At 42.7% G+C, this 27,279-nt stretch overlaps 1 protein-coding gene across 2 annotated transcripts in view; it reads right to left on the reverse strand.

Moving 5' to 3' along the window:
* UST (uronyl 2-sulfotransferase) overlaps positions 1–27,279 on the reverse strand; it is a 322,913-nt gene that overhangs the window by 191,103 nt on the left and 104,531 nt on the right. For both annotated transcript variants that reach the window (XM_065931174.1, XM_065931173.1), the window contains exon 2: positions 657–700. In XM_065931174.1, coding sequence (XP_065787246.1) covers positions 657–700 — 44 coding nt within the window. The remainder of the gene's footprint in view (positions 1–656; positions 701–27,279) is intronic.

Genomic DNA, 27,279 nt, shown 5'->3' on the forward strand with positions numbered 1-27,279 from the left:
ACTGGATAGTTCTGACCTTTAGAAATCATACCAATATTGCTTCTAAGAGCAGAAGTGGTTGTGCCAGCCAGGCCAGGTCAGCCTTGAAAGGACACAGGCGGAGAAGGCTGGTTCCAGGGGACTGAACCCTGAGTGGAGTAGCCCGGGAAAGGCAGGCCATAGAGGATGGGGCAGACGTGATCTGGTCCAAGCCCTGAAGGCATGAGGGGGCTGGGATGTGAACACCACATCATGGGCCAGCAAGGATACAGAGGCAAAGGAGGCAGCAACCAGGAGAAGCAGCCAGAAGTCCGAACTCAGCCCTGAGGTTCCCCTGCCTGGGGCAGCTACAGCTACTGATGAAATAAACATTGCCTCCTGCTCCCTCAGGGGACACTCAAGGGACCTTTATCTGGAACCCTGGCCTCATCAATTCTGGGATTCATTTCCATCCTGCTAGAAGTAAGAAACACGGGTGAAAAGATGTTAACATACCAACGTTATTTTTACCCATTTTTATATTCTTTGCATGCTTCCTTTTTCTACTCACTATTAATCAAAGATGAACTTGACGCCCATACCTACTATCGAACAATTCCAGGACAGGAGGGATGTGGTTGCGGCTGTAGGTACTGAGATAAGGAAAAGGGGATTTATAGCATAAGCAAAGACCTTACCTTACTAGGAGGTGGTCCATGGTCATCCAAGTAAGTGGAATTTCCTAGAAAAAAAAAAGAAGAAAAAGTTGATGGCTTAATAGTTTTCAACCCCAAATGAATTGAGTGCAAAGTCATGGAAAATAAGTACTTTAGTTATATATCTATTCAGACAACACTACCAAAGGAAAATGGGTAATTAATCTCCAATTTGGTGAGATTTTGCTGATACTACCAGGCTTGGTTAATAGCTTCAGCAGCTACAAACATTCTACCAACCATGGTGTGTATGTACACAGACATGGACCATTACTCCCCACCCAATATCTGCTGGGTTTACTTTAGACCAGTGGTTCTCCAGCTTCAACAGGCATCAGAATTACCTGCAGAGGCTGCTAACAGGGACTGCCCGACCCCACCCTCAGAGTTCTGATTCAGTGCCTATGCGCATGCTAAGTCGCTTTAGTCGTGTCCAACTCTTTGTGACCCTATGGAGTGTAGCCTGCCAGGCTCCTCTGTCCATGGGATTTCTCCAGGCAAGAATACCGGAGCGGGTTGCCATGCCCTCCTCCAGGCAATCTTCCCAACCGAGGGATCGAACCCACGTATCTCTTGTCTCGTGCATTAGCAGGTGGGTTCTTTACCGCTAGCGCCACAGTAGCTCTGAGAATCTGCATTTCTACCAAGCTCCCAAGTGATGCTGCGGGTCCGGAAACCACACTTGGAGAACCGCTGCATTGTTTCTCTACATTGTCTTGATTATCAATTTCCCTTCATCTTTTCAGTCTAGCTTGCTTCCGAAGCTTGATTTGTCTTCACTAATAGTCACTTAGTGGTATGTGAGTGTTTTCAGGGCGTGTGGTTATTGTTTCCTGAGAGATAAAGACTCAGGGGGGTTCTGATAAGAACTAAAGCTTACTGAGTTCCTTCTGGGTAGCAGGTACTCCACTAAGTGTTTTATAGGTACTCATTCACTTCATTCAAATATCAGAGGAGGGTTAGAATGATCCCCATTTACTGAGAAGAGAACAGAGGCCTGGAGAAATCCAATAACTTGCTCACAGTCCCACAGCTGTTAAGCTGCAGAGAGGAAGGGAGACTGGTTTTTCCAGAAGGTGCTCGGCATCTGCTCATCTGAAAAGCCCACCTGGAGTGTTGCTGTCTCCCGCTTTTGCACAGCCTGGGCACCACCAATGTTACCAGCTGGCACCTTGCTTGATTGTGTAGGGTAGCTGGTGATGCGGTGAGTTTAGAAGCAAAGTGAAGTGGACCAGACTTTCTAACAGAGCAAAATGTAGGAAACATTCAAAATGCCAGGAGACATAAAGAAGACAGTAGATTAAGGAATAAGGTCAATAAAAGTTGCTTTTTTCAGGAGATGGCAAAAGGAACTTAAAAAGTAGGAATAATAAGGGGAAGCAGAGTTTAAGCTAGGGACAGTTCAAGTGGGGAAACTTATCTAAACATAATAAATAAGTGATGTTTGGCTTATAGATTTTTTTCCCCCTCTTTCTGAGGCATTATCCAACCCCTGTTTCTTCCTAGTCTTCTGATTTACCATCTACGTGATGTGTACAATGACTGTAATCTAACTGGCTGTTTGTATAAGGCAGAAGGACAGTGGGGTCAAATTTTCATGTATATGACACTCACACAAACACCTGGAACGCTTGTGAGTGGGTTACTTTCAGGAAACTTTGAAATGTGAACAGGATTCATAATTTGCTAATTCTTAATTATTGTGCAGCACTCCATGGGGAATATACTTGAATAGGAAGTTGATCTATATATACACACCTGACTTAGGAAAGAAGACGTGCAGAAAAGAATACAGAAAAAATGGTTGCCTAAGTCTAGCAACATACTCAGAGGGACTCCACCATAAGTGGTCAGGACGGTCACAGAGGGTCCTGCCTGCTCTTCATGTAAACGTGTTTTTCCCAGGAAGAATGTGAGGAATCCCAACACGTTCCAGCATCTTTTCCAGGTGTTCATCCCAGGAATCAAAGGGAACCCAACCGCCAAATGCTTCTAAAATATGGAAAGTCTCCGTAAAAACCAAAGTGCCCAGGAACTCCTGAAATGAATGATCTCAGTGCCTGACTGCTACCTTGGATTCCAGACATGCGTATCCACAGACTCTATTTTTTTATTTTATTTATTTTTTCTTTTTTTTCAGTTTTTATTATTTTTTCATTTATTTTTATTAGTTGGAGGCTAATTATTTTACAATATTGTAGTGGTTTTTGCCATACATTCTCCACCAACTCTCTTTAGCACCTCAGCCTGGATGTCTATAGGCATTTCACACCTCACCGTCCAAACAAAACTTTTTACTAATTAATTAAGTTAATTAATCATTTGTTTATTTGGCTGGGTCAGGTCTCAGTTGTGGTTCGCAGACTCCCTTGCATCGTGTGGGATCTTTTGTTGCGGGGCACGGGCTCTCTAGCAGCGGTGCAGGGGCTGAGTAATTGCAGCGCTTGGGCTTAGACACAGGCCTGCATGTTGAGGTCTTAGTTCCCTGATCAGGGTTCAAACCCAAGTCCCTGCACTGCAAGGTGGACTCTTAACCACTGAATCACCAGGCAAGTCCCAATAGAACTCTTTACTTGCTTCTATTATGTCCCCCAAATCGCCATTTCTCCTGTCTTCTATACCTGGCTACACAACACATTCCTTCCAAAACAGGCTTCAAAGCCTTTGTCAGTTTTGATCCATCTCTTTCCCTTCTCCCATCCATACCAACCCATTTTCAAGCCCTGTTGGCTCTGCTTTCAAAATGTTATTAAAGACAGACCACTTCTCACCAACCCCTCTGGGACACCAGAGAGGGACGGGCTTTCTCTTCACTGATTGTCAATTTTCTCCCCTACCACACAGCAACCAGAGGGATCTTCTAACCTTATTAATCTGGCCATGTTAGCCCTCTGCTTAAAATCTATTTCTCTAAGAACAAAATAATAAATTCCGTACCATGGTCTCTAACCCTACATGACTCAGGCCCTGTCTCCTGCCACACTTACCACCAGCACAAAGCCTTTTCTCTGCTCCAGGATGCAGGAATCTGTTGACAGTCAGGGACCTTTTGAACTGGCTCTTTCCTCTACCAGAAAAAGCTCTTGTCCACCCCCTTTGCTCAGGCTCAGGTCAAATGTCCCTGTTTTGTCAGCTCATCTTTCTTTCCCTCTCTCCCTTCCTCCATCCTTCCCTCCCTCCCTCCCTCCCTCATCATAAGACATCACTTCTTCTGCATAAAGAAAGGACCAGGGCTGACCAGGGCTGGCATTGATCCATGGACCTCATTGTTCCCGCTGCCAGCGGCCCCCCGAGCTTCCATCTACACCTACGTTCCTGTGCTTTGTTAGAACACAGAGGTTCCAAGGGCCATGTACTTGTAACAGAAGTATGGAAAAGGAAATGAAAAGCCTCATGAATAAAAAACATCTCTTTAGCTGGAGACAGCAAGTTTTTATCCTCCTGGGGTATAAGTGTTATTATTTTTTGTGTTTAAGGTAGAGCTTTTCATCCTAGGATCTTATGCTTTCAGAGTGCAAAATAAACGAGATTGTCAGGATTTTCAAACCTGAAGTTGGTAACTTGTAGGCTGTGGAGATCAAAGGATGAATGCTGTTACCAAATCGCGCTTCCCTAAATAGGCTCCTGGGCATCAAAGAGGCTCCTTGCTGCTCTGTCTTAGAGAGGGTTCTATGGAGGGTGTCAAGTGGTGGAAGAGGGAGGGCTGACACCAGCCCTGGGGCCTCTGAGCTTAGAGCTCACAAGACAAATAGAAAAGAAATGGTGAGGAAGGCAGATGAGGGTCTGGGGCCAGGACAGAGGACAAATGCTTACCTGTCACCCACCTCCACTGCCCTGTGAACGCCCACTGTCGATATCCCAGTCTCCAATCCAAGTAATCTTTGGAGTCCTGTAGGGGTGTATCATTTCATTCCTTTCCAGAACTTAACCCACACTTTCAGAGCTCTGATTTCAGCCTCCTTTTTGGGTTTCAAGTCCTTCCTTTGGGGATCAAAGATTACAGTATGTGGTCAAGTTAGGGAAAGAAAGAAAGGTATATACCCCACATGGTTCCACTCCTACCATCAGTCAAACTTTCAGAAGGACCTATCTCCTAACTGCCAAGAAATTGCATGCTCAGGCTGGCATATGGATAAACTTCTTACAGAAAGTCAAGATTGTGGATTCTGCTCAGGTCGGTGGAGGAAGCAGGGTGGCTACTGAGAAGAAGCAACACTTCAGCCCTCTGAACTCTATTTGCTGGTCTATGTTCATAAAAATGGCTGAGTGCTGAAGAATTGATGCTTTGGAACTGTGGTGTTGGAGAAGACTCTTGAGAATCCCTTGGACAGTAAGGAGGTCAAACCAGTCAATCCTAAAGGAAGTCAACCCTGAATATTCATTTGAAGGACTGATGTTGAAGCTGAAAGTCCAATACTCTGGCCACTTGATGTGAAGAGCCGACTCGTTGGAAAAGACCCTGATGCTGGGAAAGACTAAAGGTAAAAGGAGAAGGAGGTGGCAGAGGATGAGATGATTAGATAGCATTGCTGACCCAATGGACATGAATTTGAGCAAATTCAGGAGATAGTGAAGGACAGGGAAGCCTGGTATGCTGCAGTCCATGGGGTAGCAAAGAGTCGGACGTGACTTAGCAACTGAACAACAACAATCTTGATGTTGGTAGTGGTTTTGTGGCTCTTAAAACTGATTGAGCTATATATCGAAACCACTGACAACAAACTACTGGTGGTTTCATGGTTTTAGAAATGCCCTCACTAGAACAAGTGATCTCAGACTTTGGGACCAGCCAAGTGAGAACACCTTCTACATCTCACCCTGAGTACCTAGCTTTTCCTGGTGGAGACCTCCCAGCAAGATTGTTGGTATTGTTAATATAAATGAAAGACCATGTGTATTATGCACAAAGGTGTTAACTCCAAATACCAAGGAGTTACTGATTGTGCACTTACTAGAACAATGCTATGAAAAACCAGATACAGTTCACTAGATGAGCAGGATAAGTCTCACTTTTATAATAGAGAATATCTCCAAAAAGTGCCATTCCACTCTGAATAAACTGCTTTACCTTCTCAAAGTTTTCCATATACAAATCTATAGAAACAAAATAAGCTTACAGTTCACTGTAAGGAGTACATGAGGGTCGTCTCATTCTATGAAAATGCCTAGAACAAAACTTGTACATACTAAGCACCTAGTAAGCTGCAGCAATACAAGCTGTACTAAGTACCAGCACAAGTGCAAGACCCCTCACTGCCTCTCCATCTTCCCACTCAGTAGTCTTCAACCCCCAGCGCACATTCCGCTGCAATAATTTTTAAGGAATATTGATGCCAGGCACCATCCTTAACTATTTCATTTTAATTATTTGGGGACAAGTCATTTGGCAATTGGTATTTTCAGGTTCTCCAGATAATTCTAATATCTGGGCTAGGATTGAGAATCACTGAGCTACAAAACAGAGATAAGAGTTCCTCATTCAGGCTGAATCTCATTTTCAGAAATAAAAGATCGATGATCTTATCCAGGGAGATCTTAATCATGAGTTCCCTCTATCATTTCTGTGGAGAGATTCTACAACACGCACGCATGCTCAGTCGCTCAGTTGTGTCCGACTCTTTGTGACCCATGGACTGTAGCCCACCAGGCTTCACTATCCATGGAATTCTCCCAGTAAGAAGAGTGGAGTGGCTTGGCATTTCCTTCTTCAGGGGATCTTCCTGACCCAGGGATTGAACCTGAGTCTCCTGCATTGGTAGGTGGATTCTTTACCACTGAGCCACCTGGGAAGCCCCACACAACATGAATTTCACGCCAAAGGAGAACCCAGAGGGAAGGCAGATGATCACAGGAGGGCTGACCAGGGAATTCCAGTTAGCACCAGCTCCAGGGGGCACAGGTGGGCTCACGGGCTGCCTGGAAGTCGGCTGGCACATGGCACCTCTGGGCACAGAGATTACCCTATAAACCACATGGGTTGCCCCCAGACCTTTCTGGGACTCCACAAATCTTCTGAAGAATAATCTTCTGAGCTTATGCTTTCAGAATATTTGTTCCTGCACAGATATGTTCCTATTCACCTGTATCATTCTGCTGACCCTCCTGTTTCACAATAGAAAGGGAGATAAAGGCATATCCTCCTCCTGCCCAGAGCAACCCCAGATTGCACTTGACTTAAATCAATAGGGGCCGTTCCATCAGTCCTAGAGATACTGATGCTTGATCCCTACACATGCTTTAAGGGCCCACAAAGATTTGGAAGGAAAATGCCTCTGGAAAATCTGAAGCAAAGACACTGGTCCCATTGAGGTTACCTGTCTTTTCAGGCTGGGGTCCTGGAGTTGGAGTGGAGGTGAGGGGACCTGGCTGACATAGAAGAGCTCCCTGCCACATCCATGTGAACCCAAAAGAGACCAATACAGCAAGACAGAGAAACTGCCAGAAGCACCGACACTGAAGGACTATTGAACAGAACTGTCACTGTGCCCTCTGCTTTAAACAGCAACAGTCGCTCCTATGTAAGAGGGAGAATGGAAAGGAGCCCCAGGGGAATTGTTTAATAGATTCAGGAAGACACTGCTCATAGAAGCGACTGTCACTGGTAACAGGAACGGGAGACCAGGGATGGCCAAGGAAGTCCTGCAAGCGCCAGAACAAAGAGACCTGGGTTCAAATGTCAAGTCCTACCCCTTACTGACAGAGTTACCTTGGAAATAACACTCAATTCCCCTGAGGATTAATGTCCCTATTTGCAACTGAGGACAGAATAGCACCTAAGTAATAAGGTTTTTATGATAGAGAAACAAGATGTGTATAAAGCATAGTGCCTGCCTGGCACATAGTAAGTGCTCAATGAATGGAAGCCACTTCTTATCTTATATTAACCAATTGTATCACTCATATTCAAGCTTATAATATTACTTATTATTGACAAAAGCAAAGAGAATCCTCGGCCAAGGGAGTAGTTTATCCTATCAAGAACGAACATTATTATAAAATGTGTGCTCAGTTGTGTCTGGCTCTTTTGACTCCAACTATAGCCCGCCAGGCTCCTCTTGTCCATAGAATTTTTCAGGCAAGAATACTGGAGCGGGTTGCCGTTTTCCTCCTCCAGGTGATCTTCCCAACCCAGGGATCGAACCTGTGTCTCTTGCACCTCCCGAATTGGCAAGCAGCATTTTTACCACTAGTTACTATTTGATATTTTCTATTCCTTTCAACACTGGCTTGATATGTTCTCTGAAATACACAAAAATTCATTCCCAACTGTTTGAAGTACCTTTAGTAATGTGCAAATGAACTTAGAGATCCTTCAGGGGATGTAATTTATTCTTGACTCTAAGTCTTGCATTAGCAGATCTATTTTTGTCTGAATTGGTCCCTGCAGAATAAAACTGTTTAAATTCTAATTCCTCTTATAGAAACCATAACATGCATTCATGTCAATGTCAAAAAAAAAAGCCGCCTCTACATGGTGTCAATTTTATTCAAACACCAGCAATTCTTTTCAGTCTTTCTTCCAGGGACCCTTTTAAAATCATTATCCTAAGCAATTGAAATCCTTTCTTTTTTTATTTAGACATGGGCATTTCACACAGGATTTTGGTTACCTACAGCACAATCACATGGCTTCATCTCCCCCCTAGAGTCTGGGCCTCTGATAAGATACAGTAATGAAAGAGTCGGGGTGGAAGGCAGTGCTGCAGCCCCAGCTCATTCCTTGCCAAAAAATTATGCTAATGCCACACTTTCCACCGTTAACCATGGGTTACATTTCCCTAAGAGGCAGCTGTCAGCACGCACCAGCCATGCTTAACAATGAGGAGTTTGTGTGCTCGGTAATAGTCTCCAATAGCTCCATTTCTTATAATTAACACAGTCCCAAAGACCCTGTAATGGAGGAGCGTTGCTTGCACAACTTTATTTAAGCTCTAATAAAATTATTTTCCACTAAATTAAAACAAATGGCTTTATGAACTAAAAATACTTAAATACATTTACAAAAGTATTAAATACCTTTAAAAAAAATCCTGAATGTTCACCCCAACCAGTTAACAAAGCAAAAAAAAAAAAAAAAAAAAAACCCTACAAATACCTTAAGCTTAAATGATAAAAATGAGCATTCCAGACCCTGAAAAAAAATACAAATTGTTATCAGTTATGATTTAGAAAGTGGCTTTCATTTCTAATTAATTTTAAAAGCAAATGAATGCTTTTCTCTGTGTATTTCAGGCTCAAAATCACTGCCTTGTTTTTTAATACATCAAGTCTACTGCCTTGTTTATCCCCCCATTAAATCTTAATATACATTATAGGATGTCAAAGGTACCTTTGTAGAAGGAAATTACTTTTGGAATCAAATGATCAGTGTAGTATTGTGATAATAACTACCTAAATATAAATATGAATTATTGCTGAATTAGCTCAGGGATTCATCATAATTGTATTATGCAGGCAGGAATAAAGTATAAAAGAGAGATGGAATCATTTAGGTTTCTGTTTCATTCCATTAGATTTTCCTCCCAAAGTAATTACTACAGTCAGCTGCTCCCACCTCTGTGACTATAACACACCCACTGGGAGAGCAGCCCAGCCCTGCACACTCCAAGGTTCTAATGAGAGTCAGATAATCTTCTTCCAGGACCTAGCCACCATGAGGATGGACACTTTCCATCATACACTTACTGCATAAAGAACCCCTAAAGAATGTAGTGGAAGATGAGCAGGACAAAGACAACTACCCTGGGAGAAACAGAAAAGGCCAAAACAATCTGTACCTTTCATATCATCATTGATGGTTCACATCAATGCTGACCTGGGGTCTGTGCTAAACACTCGAAAGACCTCATCCCACTTTGTTCCTATGACAATCTCTGAGGCAAGAACTACTGTCTTCCCCATTTTACAGCAGAGAACGCAGATGGAGGAGGTGAAGTGACCTGCATCATCTCGAACAGCTCATCAGCGGGAGGTCCTGGGTCTGAGTCCAGCTGTCTGATTCTGAAGCTCTTTTGCTCACCACTCCCTCCCTACCTGGCTCAGAGATTCCAGTCTGGGAGACACAGGTACTGTGAAATACTGGCCTGTTAGCTCTCAGGGGATCTCAGGCTGATCAGTCTTGGGCTTCTCAGGGATGGAGTGGACTGGAGATGATGGAGTTGCTCATGTTTCCGAGCAACATGCAGGCAGGACACTCACAAATTCATCCATCAAACTTTTATCAAGTGCTTACTTTATGCCAGGCACTATGCATAGTGGTACAGGCCTGAGTAAAAAGATATGAACCCTGCCTGTCTTAGTTCAGGCCTGCTATAATAAATTACTACAGACTGGATGGCTTAAACAACAAACATTTATCTCTGACAGTTCTGGAGGCAAGAAGTTTAAGATCAGGGTCCATCGTGGTCTAGGGTTCCTCCTGACTGGCAGATGGCTGTGTTTCCTGCTGTGGCCTCACGTGGTGGAGAGACAGGGCTCTAGTCTCTTCCTCTTCAAATTAGGGCACTACTCCCATCATGGGGGCCCCATCTTCATGACCTCATCTAAACCTGATTACCACATAGAAATCCCCATCTCCAAATGCCATCAAATTAGGCACAGGGCTTCAATTTGTATACAATATGTATAGGAGTATATAAATGTATAGGGCTTCAATATGTATAGGAGGATATAAACAGTCCATAGCACTGGCCCTCTGAAGTCTGCAATAAAAATGAATGACAGACATTAAACAAATGATTACAAAAGAAGTCTTCAGTTGTTTGTGATGACTCTTGTAAGGAGTGAAGTACAGGGCAGAATGAGAAGGAGTAACTGAGTTTCCTTAACTCAAAGAAGAGGAGTGCAGTCAAAGAGGGCGATGAGTCTAAGTTAAGGATATTCTATGACCTTGAAATAAAGATCAGAAAGATAAAGTCTCATTTAAGAAGCAAAAGGAACTTTGTGCAAAGATTCCAAGGGCTTTGGGGCACACCTGAAAAGACCACCCCCATCAACCCTGAGAGGTTAGTAGGACAGTGAGGGTCCCTTTCCACAGAGAAGGCCTGAGCCTGAGGTCACGTGTGTAGAGGTGGCAGAGCTGGACTTGAATTTGGGTTCAAGCTTGAAGGAATTCCAGTCCATACTACCTTAGGGATCTATGCAGTGGGATAGTGGGCAGATGGGAGAGTTTTTTGCGACTGCTGTGTGTGCAAAAATAACACCGCTGTGAGCCTGGAGGAAGATGGAACCCAGAATCGAGACGGAAGAACCCTGTGAAAATGAGGTTTCACCATGGGAAGGTCATCAGTGGGCCTTGGTGATGTCCTACAAATAACTTTGGGTGAGTGATGAACCACTACTTTGTTAGAGGTTGGTGTCAACACATACATAATTTAAATGGATAAAAAAATTTCATTGCTAGTTCTATCTTCTGCTTGATGGGCTCCTGGGCCATGGCCTGAGGCCACTGGTAAATGAGCATCAGTGTCCTCTGTATCCTAAATGAAACAGTCATATGTTTGATAGAGAATCTCTCGTCACTTGCCAATTCTTTTCATGCTGTAGGGAAATGAGTATGAAAGAGCACTCGACAGGGTGTTTCAAATAAACTGCACCTCAATGATATGCACACAAACGAGAGAGTCGAAGAGTGCTCGTAAATGCTGATGCTGGTTTAGAAAGCATGTGGATGAAATGGTTTTCATGGGGACGTCAGTCTTACACAGATGGTGTAGTGCAGACTGAACTATCCCATCTGGGATTATACTTTCATATCAACTTTCGAGTAACACAAGGAAGAGATCATAGTTTCCTGTTTATTAGGTCTTCAAATGTAAAAGAGGATTTTTAATAGAGCAGCAGGAACCACTGAAGTCATTCAGAGCAGTAATCCTCACAAAATTAACTAGCAATCAAACGCATGAGCCTGGCGGTCTCTATTTAAAAAGGGTGAGTTTCAATAAATTCAGCATCGCTCCCTTTTCTATCATCTCTCTAGTTCTATTTTGTATCAGATTTAATAGGATTTAGACAAGATTTTGTGGTTCATGGGACCATAATATTGGAAGATAAAAAAGGATTCGCATACCTCTATATATTACTCTGTAGGCCCAGATAAACACCCCTCCCCACAAAAACAAATAAGTGCCTAAAAATCAGATATTCTTTGCCAAAGATGAGCCAAAGTACAGAATACAGGAGAAAGAATGTGGGGTTTTGTCTTTTGTTTGTTTGTTTGTTTTTTCATTTATTTTTATTAGTTGGAGGCTAATTACTTTACAATATTGTAGTGGTTTTTGTCATACATTAACATGAATCAGCCATGGATTTACATGTATTCCCCATCCTGATCCCCCCTCCCACCTCCCTCTCTACCCGATCAGAATGTGGGTTTTTGAATCAATCCGAGGTGGCAATCTACTTCCTGAATGTGACCTTGAGCTAGGTCTTGAAGTTTCTGGGTTTTACTTTCCCCACAGGAAAAGCAGGAAGAATAAACGTCATCTCATAGGACTAGGGGGATCAGAGTTACATTTATAAACTGCCTGGCATGCACACAATAAAGAGTAGCACCATGATTATATTTAAAAGAGTCAATTTCAAGATGTGATGCATTAAATAAAATCATTATGTATGCAGGTAATCACATACATAGACATCAGTTCAGCACTGAAATACGCATCTCTCATTATGCACTGGGATGGCCTGTCGCTGTCTTCCTCCACAATTCCCAGGATTTATGATGGGAGGTTATACCTGGGCATGAACAAAATGTAATTTTTAAAAACCTGGCAGAATTTGGCTCTTCGTATGCTTGTATTATTATTCCGAAAGATAGAGTGTTCTGGAGGTCATAAATACTCTCTAGCACATAGTAGATCGGCTTCTTTTCTAATAAAGTTAATCCTGTCTTTCAACAAAATGAGTTGGGGAAGAGTGCTTTCTTATACCCAGAAAGAGGAGTCTTTCTTAAAAAGCCTATTTGCCTTGAATTCATCATAGATCTGGAAATATGAACAGTCTTTCAAAATTACAGTGAGTCACTTGCTTTTCTGAACCAGTAAAGGATTGAGTCTGAGGGTTGAGGCTGATGCAGAACTTGGAAGCAAATACCAGCATGAGTTCTGCTGGAAGAAAATTGAAGCTCATCTTTATAGCAAAACAAACACCTAGTTTCCTGGTTTTCATGCTCATGAATTCGAAATATACACAAGTCTACTTAATATCAATTTGCTTATCGGAGAACACTTCTTAATAAAAAAGTTTTCCCCAATAGCACAAAACATCAATCAAATGAATCCAAGCCCAACCAAAGTAACTTAATTGTCATGGTGCAAAGGGAGACTCAGCTGATCAAGACAGAACTTCTAGTCTAAGAAATTGTCAAAAGTGGAATGGGGCCTCAGGATAGCATCCTCCCAGAGGCAGTGCTGAAGCCATGATGGGAAAGATGCCCTTGCTGGGTGGAGGGAGATGCATGGTGACCTCTCAATCTTCCTTCCAACTCTCAGATTCCCTGAAGACCCCTTATGTGCATGCCTGCTCAGTCACTCAGTTGGGTCCAACTCTTTGTGACCCATGGACTGTAGCCCGACAGGCTCCTCTGTTCATGGGATTCTCTAGGCAAGAATACTTGAGTGGATTGCCATGCCCTCCTCCAGGGTATCTTCTGGACCCAGGCATCAAATATGCATCTCTGACATCTCCAGCATTGGCTGGGGGATTCTTTACCACTGAACCCCCTCGTAAGTCCTTGAAGACCCCTCACACAATGAGCAAATGAAACTGTTCATCATTCAAAAATCATTTTCTTTATCATGTAGATTTCAATCATTTGAGTAAGTGTGAATAATATTAAGAACAGATATATTGATGACATCAGGAAGACATTTTAACATGGACACAACTCTTACCAGAAGGCACAGAATTTGATACATGAAATGGTTTTCTAAAAAAAAAAAAATGCATGTATAACTTCAACCCTGCCTGAAAGAAAGGTAGGAATGGGGAAAGCTGGTTAATGCAAAATGTGTTTTTCTTTTCAGAATCACTTTATGCCAAGCGAATGACATAAGCATCATGGATTTTTCTCTGTTGTGAATGCTAGGCACACATGTCCTAATTCATGACCACTGAAATGGTAGGAACTGGGGCTGTAAAAGGATGAGATAATTTACTTTCAAGACAAAAGATTGAAATTAGAGTTCTGTATGGGAGAATTAAGGGCTTCCCTGGTAGCTCAGCTGGTAAAGAGTCTGCCTGCAATGCAGGAGACCCTGGTTCAATTTCTGGGTTGGGAAGGTCCCCTGGAGAAGAGATAGGCTACCCACTTCAGTATTCTTGGGCTTCCCTTGTGGCTCAGCTGGTAAAGAATCCGCCTGCAGTGTAGAAGACCTAGGTTCAATCCCTCGGTTGGAAGATCCCCTAGAGAAGGGCATGGCAACCCACTCCAGTATTCTTGCCTGGAGAACCTCCGTGGACAGAGGAGCCTGACGGGCTACAGTCCATGAGGCTGCAAAGAGTCAGACACGACCGAGTGACTAAGCACAGCACACAGGAGAACTGAAGGGTTCCTGCTGGGATTTTGGAGCTAAGGTTTTGCAAGAGAAGCCCTAGTCCAGGCAACAGCAAGAACCAGGCCGTGGTTGGTCTAGAGGCCCTGAACACTTCAGACTCAGTGAGCAAAGCCATTACAAATCTAAAAAACAATTAATGCTCTGTGGGGGCCATAAAAAGATAAATCATAAGAAGGTATGTGAGTGCTTTACACGTAACTGAGAATAATTGAAGAAATCACTCAGCAATGGAGAAAATATATTTCTTGACAGTGCAAAGAGGCACCAGAGCAAAAATAACTTTGTGAGGATTATAGGAATAATAAGGTAGGGTTATAAATAACAGGAAAAATTGAATATGCTAATGAAATCCTGACGATAAAGGTTAGAAATAGAGAGTTAGATGATACTAGCTTAATAGAAATATAAAGCACTGGAAAATGGATTTTTAGGTAGCAGAGACTTGATCCTTTCCTGAGGTACAGAAAGGTAGGGAAAGGTATGAATATTTATTATGTGCCAATCAAGGATTGTGCATCAGGCAAATCATTACATATAGCTCTGTCCTTCCATCTGCAGGTAGATACTGTTTTCTCATCTTGTAGATGAGGAAACAAACCCTCAGAGAGGTCAAAAATCCTTCTGGAGAGGGGACAGTTAAACAACGTGGGGCCAGTGTGGAGCTGGACCCATCCACTTCTATAGCCCTCTGAAGACTTCTCTTTCCACTCAGACCCACTACACACTCCTGGCTCTTCTGCCTGCATGGAGGTGGTGGCAGTAGTTTAGTCGCTAAATCCTGCCCTGCTCTTTGTGACCCCCATGGACTGTAGCCCGCCAGGCTCCTCTGCCCATGGGATTTTCCAGGCAAGAAGACTGGAGTCTGCTTGCATAACACCCGTAATTTAATAAAATCAGGGATTTTATAAAATCTTTCAAATCGGTGAGCGAAATAAGGTTTGGGGGCCCACCATAAGTTTTCAAAATTTTTATTTTATTTTTTAGTTACATAGAATAACTAAAGTTGTCATGGAACAAAGTAGGAAAGAATTTTAAAACTCTTTGTTTTTATATATACTACTTATATACCCTAAAGTTCTATAAATGATGTCGCACAAAGCTATACATATTTGTAAGAGATATTTGTCTCAGGAAGATATCTGGCTCAACTGAAAAGATGCCTTCTATTTTTAAGTAAGTTCCATGCATGTTCCCTAAAACATTCAAGTCAAGTTTACAAAACCTTTAAGTCAAGTTTATACACAGGACTTCCCTGATGCCACGGTGGATAGGAATCTGCCTGGTCAATGCACGGGGCACTGGTTCAATCCTCGGTCTGGGAAGATCCCACGTGCTGCAGGGCAACTAAGATTATGGGCCACAACTATTGAAGCCTAAGTGCCTAGAGTTCGTGCTCTGCAACAAGAGATGCCACCACAGTGAGAAATCTGTTCACCGCAACCAGAGAGTAGCCCCTGCTCCCCACAATTAGAGAAAGCCCTCTGGCAGCAACTAAGGCCCAGCACAGCCAAAAATAAAATTAAAACGAAAAGGTCTGCATAGGATCAGTACAGTTCAGTCGCTCAGTCATGTCCAACTCTTTGTGACCCCATGGACTGCAGCACCAGTCTTCCTGGTCCATCACCAACGCCCAGAGCTTGCTCAAACTCACATCCATGGAGTGGGTGGTGCCATCCAACCACCTCATCCTTTGTCCTCTTACTCCCACCCCAATAATGGAAATTGTTTCATCACCACTTTTTATCCATCCAAATTTTAGCCACTCAAGCCCCACGTAACTTTTTTCATTGTCTATTTTTTAAAATAGACTTCAGCTACACTCATTTGTCTCTTCTCTGAATTTTCATTACTGGGGTGGGGGTAGGGATACACACACACACACACACACACACACACACACACACCTTCTCCCTCCAGCAAGGAGAGAGGGGTCTACACAAGGCCTGGAGAGTAATCAAATTTGACTGCTGCATGTTTCACTTCACTTTGGCATGGACTCAGCTGGTCCCAAAACCAAGTGTTTTTTCTTTTTACATTTCCATACTAAAAATAAATAAAAAGTAAGTGACTTTCCCTAAAAAGCCAAGGAATTTTAAAACATAACCAACATTTCCCTGCTGTACCTCTAATCAGAGAATTAAACACCACACTGAAAATTCAATGCTTGATTCATATTGACGGGGAATCATTCCAAAGCTTTAAATACCATGACCCCATGCCCTTAAGGGCACTTAAAAGGCAATTTCACAAGTGGGTCCCTTTTTTTCCACTCCAGGGATCAATCACTTGTGTTAGAAAAATCACCTAAGTACCAGCAGAGAGCCCTGAATTTGCAGCCAAATTCCTTTAATGGCAATCATCCTTGTATGAGTCACACCACACAGAATCATTGAAGTACTTTATATGTGTACCACCTATACTTTATCAAGACATCCAAATGATGTTTGCAGTGGAGGTCACATTAATTTTTAAAGGTTTGAAAGCCAATATAATATTCACAGTCATGACAACTTTTAGGCCTAAATACTGCAGAATGCAAAGTAGCATTTTTGATTTAGCTTACCTAGATTTTAAATCTTTTATGAATAAAACTACATACATAACACAAACCAAATTTATAAGTTTTTACTAACACTTAGTGACGAAATACCATCAGCCTTTTGGAACCTCTTGGCTTTGCATGGAGAAGCACTGTGTGCTGAAGGAAAAACAGGAGGAACTTGAGGGAAGACTCCTGATCTATCTCACTGTCCAGTAAACTGGGCTCTAGAGTATCCTGTTTTCTCAAGTGACAGTTCTTTCCTTCAATATGACTACTGATCATAACGTTTTTAGAAACAGATAAGGATAAGGCCTAATTCTTACATCAATACATAACACTCCCATCCAATCCTTATAGTGTTTTTATGGTCTTAGAAATCAGTGAGTGAGTCTGTTTTACACAAGGCTCATTCTATAATTCTGCCACAAGTAAATAAACACTGCTCTTTGCAATCAAAATACACTCAGATTTTCCTGTCTTTATCTAGGTTCAGGATTCTTGTCTGCTGAGCATCCTTGTCCACTGACAGAAGAAACTAGCTGTGGTTTCTCAACCACTCGCCACCCATGCCTGGATCAGACAGAAAAAACAAACAAAAGTGGAGAAGGTTTGCAATGCTTCTTCCTCTTAAAACATCTGGGAGATTTTACAAGAGGTAAGGGCATCTTCAGAGAAGGCAATGGCACCCCACTCCAGTACTCTTGCCTGGAAAATCCCATGGGCAGAGGAGCCTGGTGGGCTGCAGTTCATGGGGTTGCAAAGAATCGGACATGACTGAGCGACTTCACTTTCCCTTTTCACTTTCATGCATTGGAGGAGGAAATGGCAACCCACTCCACTGTTCTTGCCTGGAGAATTCCAAGGACAGGGGAGCCTGGTGGGCTGCCATCTATGGGGTCGCAAAGATTCAGACATGACTGAAGCGACTTAGCAGCAGCAGCAGCAGCAGCAAGGGCCTCTTCAAGGACACCTGGAATCTGGATCCTGACTTCACTGTTAACAGGGTGTAAACTATCAGTTGGGTTCTTCAGTAGCTCAAACGGTAAAGAATATGCCTGCAATGCAGGAGACCCAGGTTCAATTCCCGGGTCAGGAAGATCCCCTGGAGAAGGGAATGGCAACCCACTCTAGTACTGTTGCCTGGAGAATCCCATGGATGGAGGAGTGTGGCAGGCGACAGTCCATGGGGTTTGCAAAGAGTCGGACATGACTGAGCAACTTTCATTTCATTTCATTTTCATAATATCAGTCAGGTTGCTTGGCTTCACTGAGTCTCACCTGCCTCAGGTAAAACTGGGGCTAAGGTGAATATGTATGAGCATCTACAGTCATGATGTGAATGCTCTGTGCTAGGAGCTTTGGACTTCAGCACCTGCCCACAGCCCTCTAATTACACTTATCAAGCTGTGATAATGGAGTGACCGACTGCAAGTTGAGAGGAAGGACTAGAGGTCAATGTTGGCAGACCTTAAAGTGGAAGTAATACTTGAGCTATGCCTGAAACTGTGGACATGATTCAACTCAGGTGTGATGAAAGCAAGGGTAGGTACCCCGGGGGAACAGCAGAAGGGATCATAAGGATGGGCAGGTCAGCTCGGCCCGTATGTGTGCTGAGGGGACAGTGAGAACACGGAGGGAGATAAAACCGTAAAAGAAAGATGAACATGATAATACTTGCAGCTCTTCTTTGATCATTTTTACAATTTGTCATGGACATTGTAAGTGAAAATTTACACTTGAAGCCAAGTCCTGTTCACTGAATGTGTTCGCCAATTTCAAGATGCTCTTAACTGAGCTCCTCATAAAAATGATCCAGGATCTTTAAAAGACCTTTGTCAGTCGCTCAGTCATGTCTGACTCTTTGTGACCCTGTGAATTGTAGACACCAGGCTCCTCTGTCCATGGAATCCTCCAGACAAGAATACTGGAGTGGGTTGCCATTCCCTTCTCCAGGGGATCTTCCTAACCCAGGGACTAAACCCGGGTCTCCTGCATTACAGGCAGATTCTTCACCATCTGAGCCACCAGGGAAGACCCCAAAATGATCCAAAAACCCCCTAAACTTAACACGACATACCACTGCACCTCCATCCCCACCTTCAAATATAAAAAAACCTTATATATACACATACTTATGTATGTAGCACAAAGTTCTCATTGCCAGTGTTTCTCTAATAATGCAATTGTAAAAAAATTATTTGTTATAAAATGTTATCTCTGGGGGTCAAGAAAGGAGGAAAAGGAGAAAGTCAGGGATCTGACCGCAATAACACAGTTTAGATCCCAGTCCTCAGTCAGTCTGGTATGAAGACCAACCTGACATGTAACTTAGCACAAGTTTATACACGTCATTCCTTCGATCAGCTCCGGGGCAGCACTCCTGACCAAGTCAAGCAGCTTGTGCATAAACACTTGATTTACGCAGTATACTGGACCAGATCATCTCCGACATTATACAAGAGATTACACAGGGGAGCCCACACCCCGACTCTCATCCCATCTCTTAAGGAGGTAGCTATCTGTGCCTTAGTCTCTGGTGTTTATATGATTAAAGGAAAAAAACAACTGTGAAGGATCTTTCTATAGATGGCACCCCTGCATGTGCATCTCAGCTGTTATCTGCTTCCTATGAATAGCACTTAGTTTATACATAACTTGATTACACAATGTTATGCTAAGGGGTCTGATTTTGGTTTTGTTTATTTTCTTAGCATGAATCACTTCTGTGAATGTTTACCATACTACCTTAAAGGATATTAATCAAACAATATTTTGGGGGGATATTTTTTCCCTAAATACAAAGGAAATTTTTTTTCCTTGATACAAAGGAATTTTGGAGTTTTTTCCCTAAATACAAAAGAAGAAGTGTCTCATTTGTCAATTGATTTTTGTCAAGTCCAAGTGCTGCCCTGGCTACTGCCAGTTCAAGCTCGCACAATTCACACCACACAACTTGGATTGCCCAACATCTGCTGTGCGCCTGTGGATACTCCCCAGGAGCACACACCCCGCTCAGCTTTCCATCGAATCTCACTGTCGCGACAACTCATCTTTTCTCCAGTAGTAATAGGCTCACTAGTGAGCAAAACTGAGGTGGGGAAAAAAAAACCAATTTCTACCTACGTGCGTGTGCACTAAAAGAGGAAACTGTCCTCTGCCAAAACTGTTTCCAGAAACACGTTCCCACCTGCCTCAGATTCCTCTTCCCTCTGGATGGAACGGCCAATTTCCTTAGTTACCTGGCTCTCAGACTCCAGAGTCCCTGCATGTGAGCAGAGACACTCTCAGAAGGTGACACGTTCCTTCTCTCCTGCCTGTCCCCAGAGGCTTTCCCCAGGGAGCCTTCACAAGCAGGGGTACCTTTCTGGTTAGGATGGTGTTTTGCTGCTTTCTGGGCATGAATTTTTGAGTCTGGGACCCCAAGAGAATTGTTGGAGCAGTGAGAGAAGATGGGAATCAACTTCACAGTGTAGGCTGTAAGGGACAGATTCCTCTCAGCACAATGGAAAAAACTGGGAGTTCATCACTGAATAACTGATGTCAACTACAACATCAAAATGTTTCAACAGCAGAGGCCGCTGAAATATTTTTCTACTTTCAATGTCTACCCTCTCCACCCAAGTGTTGCCCATTACACTGTGATCTACACCACCCATGATATTAACCTCATTAATCAGGAGATAGAACCTTTCTATCCCACCCTCGCTCCTTGTCCTTCCTAATATTGCTATGCGGTATCTGCCTATTACACTGACTGCTCCCCAAGCATTTGTTGTTATTCAGTTGCTAAGTGGTGTCTGACTCTTTTCGACCCCATGAACTGCAGCACACCAGGCTTCCCTGTCCTTCACTATCTCCTGGAGTTTGCTCAAACTCATGTCCATTGATTCAGTGATGCCATCCAACCATCTCATCCTCTGTCGCCCCCTTCTCCTCCTGCCCTCAATCTTTCCCAGCATCAGGGTCTTTCCCAATGAGCTGGTTCTTCGCATCAGGTGGCCAAAGTATTGGAGCTTCAACTTCAGCATGTCCTTCCAATGAATTTTCAGGGTTGAATTCCATAAACAGTAGGAAAAGGCTCTTCAAGCATGGTGATATACAAAGATTGGGTCCTCAGTGAATAATCTTTTCCTGAAATGAAATACCGGGACAAAACCAGTCTCCTTACTAACATTTTAGATGATATAGCATGGTGCTGAGAGTGTGACTATGAAGGAAAGCACATTTAGACAAATTTTAATTCTCAGTTCTGAAAGAGGAGATGAGAAAGCGTGGGCAAGAGCTTTTGGAGGAAATAGAATGGTCTCAAAATAGACTGGGTGTGTTCCTCCCCAGTCACACATTTACAATCACTTAGAGCTGTGACCAGGCTCCAGACCCAAAGGTGGTAGAGGGACTGTGCTTAGAATGCTCACTGCAATGTTTCCAAGTCCTAGTTCTGTAATTTAGTCAAAGCTATCTGATCTCAAGGACCACAGGATCCTGAGGTTCACTTTTGTCTAAGAATTTTTTTATTCTTTTTTTGGTCAGTTACCTGCCAGGACTTATCAGATTCAATCATGTATGATATTGTTAGGGAATAAAGAAAGGAGTTTGTTATTTGATATGAAAGTTGCACACCAAGGTTTCAGGAAAGCAGGGGACGAGGAGGTGGCCCTGGGCGTAGGGAGGATTAGTGGTATAGAGCAGTCCCCTCACTCAAGGACAAAAGCCTTTGAGAAGACAGGCATCCTCATTCATGAAATAGAGCTTTACTAAAATCTTTGGGCAGGTACCATCTCAGGTGATGTGTTTCCGACCTGACCATCTAGAGGTGAGGAGTGGAGAAGAGGTTGCAGGCAACCATAACCAGGTGTGAGAGGTGGAAGAATGGAGGAATACAGAGGAGAAATAACCAACTCAGGTTTGGAGGGCTCAGTGAAAGCTTTCTGGGAAAATGCTATCTGTAATCCAATGAGAAAGGTAAATAAAAGGTAAGATATCAAGACTGGTTGGTGAGAGAGAAGCAAGGGCCCACAGCAGTGAAAGTACCAAGTCCTATCCACTGCAAGAAATTCCCATGGTCAATATATGGTTTGCTGATCCAAACCATCAATATAGTCAATAGAAATTAGAGGAATATTGTAACTAGGTTTTCTTAAGGTGAAGAGACAGCTGGGAATAGAATCATCAGAATTGGTCACATGCAGGTTTTCTTAAATCTTTGGAAACTTCATGGAGACAAGGGATGAGGAAGTATGAGGAAGGGCATGAGTGAACATGGAGGAGCCCTCCGACAGAGAGAACAGAGTTCTGTGGGCAACCCCCACCTTACACGCCCTGAAAGCAATTTCTTATGCTTCCAAAGTCCTTGAATATGATATTTCTTCATACAAATGGATGAAGAAAAAAATGGATTTGGTTTACATAGGGACACACAGTAATGTCTATTGCAGTAGACGCCCCGGGTTGAAAATCAATAAATTTGAGTCTAGGAGCCCCAGTGGAACATAAACACAGTGATTCTTTTCCTGTGCTGCAATAGCTCAAACATACATTCAGATCCAGGACGAGCACCACAGGCCTTGACAGCAGGAGGGTAAACAAGAGATTAGCATTTAACCAAACACAACATGTGTTTTTAGTAGATTCAGTGTAATTTATCTATGTACGCGGACTGTCACTTTTTCCCAAAGGAAAAATCAGTGGTCTTTGTCCATGTTCGTTTCTAAACATTTTGGACACAATGGCCCTTCCTCTGCTCTGCTTTAGGTCTTTTCTTAATTACAGCCCTGGCATTTAGCAAAGTTTCAAAACATGAATACAGGTAAAAACGTCCTTTCTGGAGAGAGATGAAAGAATCTACTAGTTGGTGTGCTTGATTTTTTTTGCTGCTATTTAAAGCAGCACAAGCCATTGACCTAGGATTCCTTGCATCTTGTAGCAACAAAAGTTAAAAAGTCATCATTTGAAATGTTTCCCAGCCCCACACAGCTTGTGCCTCACTCTTGTGACCTTGTCAGAGTCAGCTCCAGGGTCAACAGCACAGGGAACGGAATGCTCACGAACATCAACCCCTCTGTCTCTTCCCTGATGGACCCCAAGCGAACAGCCAGGGAGTTGGAGGGCTCCTGCTTGTTCACTCATGCCCTTCCTCATACTTTCTCATCCCTTGTCTCCATGAAGTTTTCAAAGATTTAAGAAAATCTGCACATGACCAATTCTGATGATTCTATTCCCAGCTGTCTCTTCACCTTAAGAAAACCTAGTTATAATATTCCTCTAATTTCTATTGACTATATTGATGGTTTGGATCAGCAAACCATATATTGACCATGGGAATTTCCTGCAGTAGTTAGGACTTGGTACTTCCACTGCTGTGGGCCCGGGTTCGATCCCTGGTCCGGGAACTAAGATCAAGAGCATGACGTGGCCACAGGAAAAAAAAAAAAAAAACAAGCAAACAAAAAACTCCACCATATATTGACCATGAAAGACCTCCACAGACCTTCTGAGTAGAAATACTTAACCACGGCCTTCTTAGGATGGATAAATTTTCATACAACTGCATGAGTATTACATAGCTAGATATGCATAGAGAGTTGCATGAAAGGGTATTTAAAATGTTGGTGTTCATTTTTTAGTAAATAAAGCAATTCCTGTGAATGACTGGACTTAAGGAGGTTTTGGCCTATTTTCTTCGCAAACTTCTGTGATGTTTGAATTGTTTATGCAGTTTACTGTCAGTAAAACCTATAAATATGTACATACAAAAACTATATGGTTTTGCACATATATATTTATGAAACCATAAATATGTACATAAATATATCCATGTTTATATATTTATTTATATGTATGTATATATATGTATGTATATATGTATTTATATGTAACACATTTATTTACTGTTGTTGTTCAGTTGCTAAGTCATGTCTGACTCTCTGCAACCTCATGAACTGCAGCACACCAGGTTTCCCTGTCCATCACTATCTCCTGGAGTTTGCTCACTTTGGCTGCTCTTTAATCCTTATGTTCACCTGGAGACCACACTTCCAGATGCCCACTGAGACTTTGCAGAGAGTTCCAACTATTCCTGCAACTTTGGGAGTTGGTTTTTTAATCCTTTTGGGAAGCGTTTTATGTTGCCCTTCAAAATCACAATTAGACCATTCTCGTCAGGTGTTTATTTTTTTAAATAGTGAAGTGTGGGTTTTTTTCTCGGACTGCTTGTCCTGAACCAGAAGCTTGGAGGGAGTGTGCTTTTTGGTTTGTTTTTCTTAAGCTGGAATGCACAAGTTTGTCTTGAACTCTTTTTTTGATTCTCCTTCTTCACTGTTGGTAAGGGTGGCCATGACCTAGGTGTGAAAACAAATTCCTCAACCCTGGGGCCAGAGAGGCTGTTAAGAGCAGAGAGTCTGTCTAGTTCAGGCTGCTGGGGTCTGAGGGCTGGTTCCACTGTGGATGGGCTGTGAAGCCCAAGGCCAGCTGCCCAACTTCCTTGTGCCTCTGTTGCCTTACTTGTACAGTTCAGTTCAGCTCAGTCGCTCAGTCGTGTCCGACTCTTTACAACCCCATGAACCGCAGCATGCCAGGCCTCCCTGTCCATCACCAACTCCCAAAGTCCACCCAAACCCATGTCAATTGAGTCGGTGATGCCATCCAACCATCTCATCCTCTGTCATCCCCTTCTCCTCCTGCCCTCAATCTTCCCCAGCATCAGGGTCTTTTCAAATGAGTCAGCTCTTCACATCAGGTGGCCAAAGTATTGGAGTTTCAGCTTCAGCATCAGTCCTTCCAATGAATATTCAGGACTGATTTCCTTTAGGATGGACTGGTTGGATCTCCTTGCAGTCCAAGGGACTCTCAAGAGTCTTCTTCAACACCACAGTTCAAAAGCATCAATTCTTTGGCGCTCAGCTTTCTTTATAGTCCAACTCTCACATCCATACACAACCATTGGAAAATCCATGGCCTTGCCTAAATGGACCTTTGTTGACAAAGTAATGTCTCATATTTTCAATATGCTGTCTAGGTTGGTCATAACTTTCCTTTCAAGAAGTAAGCGTCTTTTAATTTCATGGCTGCAATCACCATCTGCAGTGTCCGACTCTGCGACCCTATGCAGCACACCAGCCTTCCCTGTCCATAACCAACTCCCAGAGCTTACTCAAACTCATGTCCATCGAGTCAGTGATGCCATCCAGCCATCTCATCCTCTGTCATCCCCTTCTCCTCCTGCCCTCAATCCCTCCCAGCATCAGGGTCTTTTCAAATGAGTCAACTCTTTGCATGAGGAGGCCAAAGTATTGGCGTTTCAGCTTCAGCATCCGTCCTTCCAAAGAACACCCAGGACTGATGTCCTTTAGGATGGACTGGTTGGATCTCCTTGCAGTCCAAGGGACTCTCAAGAGTCTTCTCCAACACCACAGTTCAAAAGCATCAATTTTTCAGCTCTCAGCTTTCTTCACAGTCCAACTCTCACATCCATACATGACCACTGGAAAAACCATAGTGGTACTGGTAGGGGCAGTACACATATATTTTAGATTTTCTTTAACAGGTGGCTATGAAGAATTAAATCAGTAAATATACATATATACTTTTTACATAGATACATAGTGTATATGTGTGTATATACTATATAATCTATGCTGAATAGAACTGTATCTAGCACATAATAAGCTCTATATATCTGTCACCATTATTATTATTTTGTAACTAAAATAAAATTGCTCTTTCAATATGTATCCATCAAAAGAGACTTTTTTTTTTTTTTTTTGGCTTTCAATGTAAAATGTCTAGAATGTGCCAAAAGGAGCTTCTAAATGTCTACTAACATTGTCTCTCTTTTTAAACTAGCACAGATAAATACACTGCTTTCCATTTTGTTGAAATGATTAATCCCTATACCTGAGGAAGGAGGTTATGCAGTTAATGGAGGAGATGAACTCTGAAACACACTTTTTCTTTCAAGTCCAGCTATGTGGCCCTTCGTTCTCCAAAGCCTTCTGAAAAATGAAAGGACTAGAATAATGTTTCCCGAAAGTCTGGAAATGAACTTTTGTGCTTGATTTAAATTTAGAAAAAACATTTAAGGCATTCAAAATCCTTAGTGATCAAGGATAGACAGAATAAATACCACATGGTCAAGGCTGGACAAGGCTCTCCTGTCTTCCTTGACTGTCTACACTCTCCAAAGCTAACGGTGAAAGCCTGAACACCTGCCAGGTATCTTCTAACAAGTAAAGTATTTTGTTTTCACTGCTCTTTATATGTGTGAGTTACATTTTTAATTAAAAATACTCTACCTCAGAGTATGGACAATTTAGTTGTTTTCTGTGTTTGGTCTTGGTCAGTCATTGCAAACTCATTGGCAAAAAGTTTGGCTTCCCACATGTGGGTTACAGGCATCTCTCTGCCAATCTCTCTATTTCTTTAATCCATGACAAATTTCAGTGCAGAAGCTCTGTCCAGTAGCAGGTCATAGAAAAGACTCAGTTCATCTACCCTGAATGAACGCACTCAGAAATATTTATCCATAAAGCACTTCATGCTTTCCTATCAATCAATGTATCAGTGGACATTAACTGCAGATAATTTATCCAGAACAAGGTCTCTGTGTTGGGGCAATGTTGGAGCCTTGAAACTATTCATTAGAACAGTAAAAAAAAAATAATAATAATAATATCCACTTTGGGTCAAAACAGCTATATTCTTCACAAGATCTCTATTTTTCACTTTTTAAAAAGAATTTAATTGACTTTCTGTGGTAGACAGATACTAAGACGGCCTCCCATGAGCCTCACCTCTCAATATTCATGTCCTTGTGTGATCCTCTTTCCTTGTATGTGGGCAGGATCCGTGACTTGCTTTTTACCAACAGAATGTTGCTAAGGGGACAGAATGTCATTTTCATAATTATATTGCATAAAATGCAAACTTCCATCTTCCTAGGAGTTGCTCCCTTGCTGGCTTTGATGAAGCCAGTGGCCAGGTTGGCGAAGCCCACGTAGCAAGGGATTATGGGTGGCTAGCAGTCAAAAACTAGCAAGAAGCTGAAGCCCTCAGTCCAACAACCCATATGGACCTGAATCCCGTCAGAGACCAAGTGAGCCTGGAAGCAAAGCCCCAGCTCATACCTTGATTGCAGCCTCGAAGCAGCAGATGCAGGTAAGCCATGAGCAGACTCCTGATCCACAGAATCCTGTTCTAAGCTATTTTAAGTTTGTTCTCATATTATTATGCAACTGTAGTCCTAAAAGACTGCAGATCAGAAGTCAACTCTCATGCTTTCAGTGACGTCCAAGGGACTTCCCACGTCACACGTGCCTAGGGCAGAAGCACAGACTTATAGGCCACCGCACTCAGGACAACAGATGTCTGGCTGGTTACTCACTTTCTCAGTAGGGATCACCAGTCTCTACCTCCCTTTGAAAATGGTGCCACCCTGAAAAGAACTGTCCAAAGCCCTTTCAATTTAAGCCTATCTGCCAACCACATGGCATCAGGTTAGAATTACAGATTT

Source organism: Muntiacus reevesi, chromosome 3 (assembly GCF_963930625.1).
Source record: "Muntiacus reevesi chromosome 3, mMunRee1.1, whole genome shotgun sequence".
NCBI lineage: Eukaryota > Metazoa > Chordata > Mammalia > Artiodactyla > Cervidae > Muntiacus > Muntiacus reevesi.